Source organism: Megalops cyprinoides, chromosome 23 (assembly GCF_013368585.1).
Source record: "Megalops cyprinoides isolate fMegCyp1 chromosome 23, fMegCyp1.pri, whole genome shotgun sequence".
Classification (NCBI taxonomy): Eukaryota; Metazoa; Chordata; class Actinopteri; order Elopiformes; family Megalopidae; genus Megalops; species Megalops cyprinoides.
The window spans coordinates 15,141,344-15,149,829 of NC_050605.1; the positions used below are offsets into that span (position 1 = coordinate 15,141,344).

Below are 8,486 nucleotides of genomic sequence, written 5' to 3' on the forward strand. Positions count from 1 at the left end.
TAAATTTGATTGCTGTCAGTCCATTCACTTCCTTTAAGACTCAAACTGAGCAACAGTGTTCATCCAGCTGAGTGCAACTGCAGTGGTGACAATACCAAATGCTGCCTTACTACTTTCAGTGGGGCATTAAGTACAGATTATTCTCTTACCCCTCTGAAATGGAGGGTATGTGGGAGGTTGTGTCTACCTTGTGCTCAAAACTCCCTGTGCTTCCACTATTGATTTGTTACTACTATTTTCCTTAGCAACTCCTGCGTGTTCGCGGACACATTAGGGTAATGTAATTGTGTGAGGGAATTGTTCTGTCCCAGGTTGCTTTTTCATCAGTGACGGAGTGCATACCCCTTGCCTACATCCCATAATTTATACCCTTTAAAAACCTGCTGCGCTCACGCAATTTGTCACAGAGGTGACGGATTGTCAGCGTTAGTTTTTATTTGAATATTCATGTGTGTACTTTATGCTTCCTTTTTTATGTATTTTTTTGTTGCCTACATAAAACCTGCATGTACTGTATCTTTTATAACCACAGAATGACACCAGCTACAGCCATTAATTACGATTATAAAAGCCTGAGATCACTGCAGTGGGCTTAGGTTTGAGGTTTGGGTCAAGGATTGTCATGGTCAATACAGTTTCACTGTCATATTTTATGTTACTTTAACAAGAAATCATGATTGCTTCATAATGATGCACTTCAAATAACATTCTTTCCCTCGGCTTCTTTCAAGGTACCACACAGCTTGCAATCCAGAGAAGCACATAATAAAGGCTGTGTGAGGTTCAATGCGGGACTGATGTACATGGTGGATCATTGTGAGTCAACTTCAATACCATTCGATGCAATTACCAGCGCACAGGTCGGCATTCAGAATGCAGCTACCTCCAAGACTTCAAGACAAATGATCCTGTCTCTTTTAATTTTATACCTTTGTTTTTCCTAGTTTTTTAAATCCCCCAGCCGGTCTTGGCCCAGCTTATTTATTGTATCAAAATAGTTTATTCCCTGGACTGGAGATTGTTAGACTGAACAATTTCATCCATCTGCTTATGTCTCATTGTTTCCATTTTCTTTTCGCTACTGAATCTTGGTTCCAGACGTTTCCTGCCACAGCGCGAGGAGCTGTTTCACATCGATGTGCCCCTCTAGGAATTCAAAACACCACTGTGGTGTTTCTTCCAAGCAATTGCTTTTGAATAATAGAAAAGAGTCTGTTTATAGTCCTTCACAAGTCTTTTTAATGTTGTCTTGTCTTTCAAGTGTGGCGCCACAGGTGTGTGCGTGTGTGTGTGTGTGTGTGTGTGTGCGCGTGTGTGTGTGTGTGTGTGTGTGTGTGTGTGTGTGTGTGTGTGTGTGTGTGTGTGTGTGTGGGACTAAGTGGGACTGTGTGTGTGAGATGTTTGGGTTTGAAATGGTCCTCTGATGTTCCCCAGTCAGTCAACATAGTTCATTTGTTTTTTTTTTTTGCAAAGCAAAAGGACTTCAGTGTGAGCTGTCAATATTCATTTATTATGTATGCCTTTCACTACCTATTAATAATCATACTGAATTTATATTAATTCATGATGTGACACAAAGCTTTTAGGCAGCAATTAGTAATCAAATTCATGAGCGCCTCAAGGACTCGGCAGCCAATGACGTACACATCATTAACAAACAGCGCGTTTTTCTTTGTCTTGGGACACGTTGCATCCATTACCATGACGTGCTTCTAGCGTCCAGCACCAGGCCATGCCAGCATTTACCACCAGAGACACTGCAGAAGACAGACAATCAATCCAACAGAGGCTTCAAGAAGCACTTCTGCTCCCTTTCTAACATAGTTCAATGCTGTAGTAGTCTACATTTGAGCTTTATAACCCTGCTACGGTCACTGTGTCCAGTCCCCAGGGCCAAATAAACCAAAAGCACATACTTCTGTTTTTTTTCCTGAGTCTGTCTTTTAGTTATTTGCTTCTAAATACATCCTGCTTGACCTCGGACCTGACCCGCCCAGATAACCAAGAAGCATGCAGTCTAATGACCACGGTCACCTCCTTCTCTTTAAACTCAAGTTAATAGACGACTGGGTGCTCTTAAAATTTTAACAAAGTGCAGGCTGCCCTGTCCTTCTGGACCAAGGGCTGTAAAATGGCTGTCGGTGGAGACATTGGAGTATCATTACCGAAGCATTGAGAGAGGAAAATAAAATCTGTAGCTGGCTGGCCTGGAAAACTGGAAGGCACTGCTGTTATATAGCAGCCTTGAGCAGAGTACTCTACCTCAACAGCTCCAGCAAATGATAGCCAACAGCAAACACAACAACAATACTACCACTACTGATATCAATGTGACTGCTACTATCAGTGTTATCTTATTATGATATAATTTTTAAAGGAGTTTTCATATTATTAATGAGAATTATTTAGTAAGAAAAATTTCCTACGTGCCCCCTAAATGAACTGATTTACAATCGGTTTTTATTTTTCAACTTTAAAACCCATAATTAACTGTTTTTTTTTTTTCTTCCTTCTCCATTTTTTTCTGTTTTTGTTTTGTTTCAGAATATGTTCTGTATAATAAGGGGATACAGACCAAGGAGATTGGGGATGTTGATTACTGTGTACTGTTATCTCAGTGATGCTGAGGGGATGTTAAAATAATTCTGATAAAACACTGACAAACAAATGAAACACACGTGTTTTACATTTGGCACTTTTGGAGAATACACATGACGGTGCACGTTTCCTAAAATTTTTTTCCTAGAAAAGTCTTTGGTCATAGAGAGTTGCCACTCCTGAAGTTAGTAGAACACTCACGCATGATGCTGCTCATGGTGCTCCTCCCCTGAGCGAAAGCAACCTGGTTTACTGGACAAAAACACACATCTTGTTCACGTCTGCTCTGCTGCCCAACGTGGTTCCATACTCTTAACTTCTTTTAAAAGCTCTTCTGGATGCACTGAAGATAGAGCAAATGCCTAAAAACGTATGGGAGCATTCAACTCTAAGGAGATGATTTTTTTCTGTTTTTATTTGTTTTATTTTTTTTTTTCCAGACTTAGCTGAATCATGTTCCCAAAATGGTAATACTGTGGTAGTAACAGTGATTACCCATCTTTGGTTCATGCATTAGGGGACCTGGTTAAAAAGACCAAAGAGAAAATTTTAAGCAAACCTTTTGGACTGCTAAGGTCCTACCAGACTGCCATGAAAGCCTTGGTAATAGTCTAAAGCTAATGACATACAAGCAAACTGCCTGCCTAGTCGCCAGGTAGGAGAAGGTTGGCAGCCATAATCTGAGGGATAATGGGCAGACCTTAACATAGGGCTTCTGTTTAAACAGAGAGAAAATGAAGGAATTATTTGTTTTTATAGATGCTGTTTTTTATTTTAAATGTTATATTTCAAATTCCTTCTTCAATGAATTCCATGCTGCCCAAGTACATTATGTACAGTATGCTATTATATTGTATTTTAATGTGGGCATTGTCTGAAACATATATGAATTGGAATTGTTGATTGCTGCCTATTTGCGAGGACTCCCTCCTGAGATTTTATAAATCAATGGGAATAATTACATATATAATTCTGCTATATAATTTCCACTATGTATAACACTATATAATATATACATATTTTACTGATTCTTAGTGGTATTAGCATTAGTGTTTACATTTTATAATAATACTAATTCCACTGCAACATGTCTTTGAACATTTTGGATTTTTATTGACATGACATTTGAATTTGTGGCCTAGAGTGACACAAGTGAGTTAATCAATTACCAGTTATATTATGAGGGGAGTGTGTTGTCATTCGGTGTACTGTGGGATTTTTTCATGTACAAGGTCCTGACTGCAGAGAGTTCAAGGGAAGCAGGGCTGAATAAGTTTGTGCTGTAATTAGCCCAGTAAAGGTACAGTAAATGAGAGCAATTCATGAATGAAGCCTGGGACCAGAGGGCAGTATGTGTCACACAGAGACACTGAACCTCCACCAGCACCCGCCAAGAAGGAACTGCACCCTATGTGACCCACCACTTACCTGGTGGGGTCACCATTTGTGCAATCATGATAAAAAACAATTATGTCTAATTTTACCATTGTGACATAATTCCCTTTGTTGTGAGGTGCTGTAGGATCCCAGTCCCACAAGAGCTGCAACAGTATTATTAATGACTGGATATAGAGACTGTAGTGTTTGTGTTCTTTCGCAGCTATGCATTTCCCAAGCACATTTTAATACCGGCGCTCTCAGAAGCGTCACGCATCATGCAGGGTCAAATCAAAGGCTGTCAAAAGGTTCATTTGTCTTGCTGCCGACGCAATGCCTTGACCCAAAGAGGCAAGGTGACGCTGATCCAGGACCAGTACGAGGGAATGATTTTATAATGGAGACGGGGGTTGATGATCCATCAACAAACAGACCTGACAGTAACTCATAAGTGAGACGGGCAGTGTAGCAGGTGTGATCAAAACCATTTTTCTTCCGAGGGGAACATAAATCTTAATAAACATTGATAGGAGAGGCAAGTTCTCGCGCCCACAATAACAAGGCATCTACATTCATTAAGGGGCTCTTGGTTAATTTAAATAACGATCACATATCCTATTTGCAGTCATAACTAATTTATTGTGAATGCCTCTGAAGTCTGTTTCCATGTCATGTGGTATGTGTCCATATGTGTACATGTATGTATATTTATATATACAACAAGTTTCATATATTCCCCTTGAAAAAGTTTTCACAAATATATATGTAGTATATTGAAACTGATTTATACTCCCATTTAGTCAAGTGCTTTCACGTATTATGTGGTCAATACCTTTTTATCTTATGACACTAGCCAAAAAATTAACAGGACAAATCGTAATATTTTGAGGTTTCGATATTGTTAACTTTTGTTTCTATAGCAACATATATGACAGATAAGAGAACAATAAAGCAAAGAAACAACAGATGCATGTCAGTCCATATCCAGAGGGGGGAGCCAGTGGACAGAAGAAAAGCAAGCAATCACCATCATCTAATTCATCGTTATAATCCATTAAACAATAGGAATAATCAGCAACTATCACCCACTCATACCCTGGCAGGTAATCAGAATCATCAGTGATCTTACCCTAGCATCAAGCCATAAGGAGAGTTTTTAATCAGTCTAAACAGTTGTCCTCTCTCTCTGCTCCTCTCTGTCTCTCTCTCTCTCTCTCCCCCCTTTCCCTCTTTCTTTTTCTCTGTAAATAGAGTGGCTGTACTGAGGACATGAGATCTTAAACTCAGACACTCTGGAAGCTAATTTTAAGAGGCAGCTACCCCATGAGTCACTGAAATAAATACAGACCTCCTTTCTATTGAGCTGCTGCTCTCTCTGTACCTGCCTCTCGCCTCCCTGACCGCACAAAAAAATGAGGTGTCGAGAGATATGCGTGCCTGCGCGTGTGTGTGTGTGTATGTGTGTGCGTGTTCGATGTTGAAAGGTAACACTGTCAGATCTACTTCAATGCCATTTCGGCTGTGGATGAAATTACCCTAGCCATGATGAAGTGTGTTTTTTTTTTGTTTTTTTTTTTTGCTGTAAGTGCAGAAAAATGGTGAGCAAACCCATTATGTCTCTGCCTCTGTTATCACCCTGCTAATCAAAACACTACCTCAGATTTTCCCAAATGTCCCCTTATTATTACCTGACACATCAAAACAGAGCCTGGGCTTTCTTCTCTTACCTGAGAGAAATGTTAATTTTGAGAGTAACAGACCTTAGCTGAGGCCCTGGGTAATGACTCGAGTAAACACGACATCAGCTGTTCAGACAGACGGCGATTTGTTTGAGGGATCACAAGTGGGTTACGGCGGGCCTTCCAGATCTGTTTTCAGGAATAAGGGGGATGAGAGACAGAACCGAAACGGAGGATAAAAAAAAGCAAGAGGAGTTGGAAAAGCCAGGTATTTATTTGCTTCGGCCTGCTGACCAAAGGAAGTAGCTGGGCGCATTGATTGAACACAAACAGAAGATCAATCACCTGCAGTAGGTTACAGAGGATGAGCAAATAGATCCAGCTCTAACCAATCTGAGCAGCAGTACTGGGAGAAAGGGGAGATTGAACTTCCACCATGATCAAACATTGTCCATTAATCCCCTGCTTCAAGAATATTCATTAAAATCTCACATGTCCCTGTGATGAAATATTCTAATAATGTTTTCAAAAATGATAAACACAAAACAATCATAATCCTCTTGCACATATCATATTTACCTCAAGTCAAAGAAACTTCAGAAAGCAATTCAGTTACCTTTGCATAATATTATTTCCTTTAGCTACTGTCGCAATGTGCATGTCTTACATACTGGAGATTATCTACGAGTACACCTGAATATTGATTAACATTAAGCACCTTGGCATCAGAGCAGTTTACATCAACAGGGTGCTACCAGGGATTTGAACCAACAACCACCAGGTCACAAGTCAGACTCCTTCACGTCTGCTGTTCTCTGCTGGCCCCCTCAGCTGGTGCATGTCTGCCTCAGAGCCCCCTGCACATGTCACACAAGGCTTGCTGCTGTCATTGACCAATACGATTTTGTGGAGATGGTCAGTGTGGAAACCCTTGTGTCCCTGAGAAAGAGATCACTTCCTCTGCTGTTGTAGAGCCTGACAGCCATATGGAGAGTAGGGTAAAAAAAATGTGTTGTCCTCTCCACCAGTCCATCCTGTCCAGTTTCCAGGGTAGCTGCCCTTGAGCTGATTGCATGAATGTAACAAGAAGCCCAATCCAATTCATTAATTCTACTCTACTCTCAAAGATGAGCAAACAAATAAATCTGAACAAGTCAAGAACATCCTGAAACAAAGCAGCTATTTCTAATGTGATGTGTATATTCTAAATTCTCTGTCTGGAAGAGAAATGCCTGAAAAGCAATCTACCAGTCTCTCTCTCTCTCTCTCTCTCTCTCTCTCTCTCTCTTTCTCTCTCTCTCTCTCTCTCTCTCTCCGTGTGTGTGTGTGTCTGCACTCTTGCGTGGAGGGTGCCTTGTACGACTTACATTTTTGTAATGCTAAATCTTGGGAATTTGTGTACTGTGTTGTTTTGTGGGAATTACAGCAAGATCTGCTGCTTGAAAGGTGAGTTTGCAACAGTGCAGCTGGAGAATATTAGGGGCTGTGGCAATGTAGGTTGGGTTAAGGTGGAAATGGCGATCTTAGGTAAAATAAATGGGGGGGGGTGTGAACCACCCCCCCCCCCCCCCCCCACCCCAACACACACACACACACACACACACACACACACACACATAACCAGCCATGGGCTATGTTCATCTGAACACCAACTCTACCTAAAAAATACCAGACCCTCTACACCCTCTACATGCATGGTAGTGATGTTTAAACATATGACATACCAGGGGGACTCACTCTTTCTCATTTAAGATGAAAGCTTGGTGACTGGGCAATTGGACTGCATTCCTTTATGACTTTAAATCTCTTGAAATTTCTATTCTTAAATAGGTTTACTGACAAATTAAAGGAAAATAAAATATGACAATATTAAATAAATTCTATATAAATATCACAATAAATAAATATAGAAATATAGAAATAACACATAACTAGAATTAGATCTAGAATTTTCATTCAATTAAAAAACCTTATTCATTATATCATCCACGCTTAGCTATTGTGCTTATCTGAGATAACAAAATGAAGCATAGCTTTGATTAATAAATTGTGTGTGTGTGTGTGTGTGTGTGTGTGTGTGTGTGTGTGTGTGTGTGTGTGTGTGTGCTGAAATGACGTACTAACCTGCCCTACGTTCCGAAACAATCAGCAATTCAAACAAACAATAGAAAAGCCCAGCATATTAAGAAATCTCCTGCTCCCGCTTTTAGACCTCGAAGCAGCAACAGCAGGCGAACAAGTTGAGGGCTGTACGGGAATGCAGTGTACCTACCGCAGTAGATGATCAGCAAGCTGGTCAATAGCACCACAGCCCAGAAAGTTGAGGACATTCTCGGCCAGGAATTGGCATCCTTCCGATTTCTCAACTTTGGGGAGGAAGCCATCGGTGCCAGTTCCCCTGAACGATAAGAAATTCGTCTATTTCACCAGCCCACTCGCCCTTTGACTGAGCGCCTCTCGCCACGTGTAATCCCTAAAAAAGACATCTTGAAAATGGGTTGCACATCAGAGACATCACAGCGTTTCGGCAGCCATCGTGTAATAAAAAGGCAAATATTCTCCACTGGTCCACGGCAGAAAGTCTGTGCTGTGATACTATGCGTTCAGAATCTGCACGTAAAGACATACATGTTCATGAGACAGCTCTAGGTACGAATGTGAAAATTAGTCATTCCCAGAAAAAAATGTTTGGTAAGCAAGTTTAGAAGAATAATGTACGTAAGATTCCTTAGAGATTATTGAGGCAGATGCTGCACCGTTCTAGTTTTCCAAAGGAAAAAAAAATAGCGTTGTCAATAGCGTTTGGATGAAAGCATTTATACCGCAACCTCG

General features: G+C 40.7%; 1 protein-coding gene across 2 annotated transcripts in view; it reads right to left on the minus strand.

Annotated features, from left to right (window-relative positions):
• The window catches only part of LOC118770060 (chemokine-like protein TAFA-5), an 82,756-nt gene extending 74,473 nt beyond the window's left edge, over positions 1–8,283 (minus strand). For both annotated transcript variants that reach the window (XR_005004534.1, XM_036517461.1), the window contains exon 1: positions 7,927–8,283. Coding sequence is in view for 1 of the 2 variants with exons in the window: in XM_036517461.1 (XP_036373354.1) it covers positions 7,927–8,038 (112 nt within the window). In the remaining variant the exon portion in view is untranslated. The remainder of the gene's footprint in view (positions 1–7,926) is intronic.
• Positions 8,284–8,486: the final 203 nt, after the last annotated feature.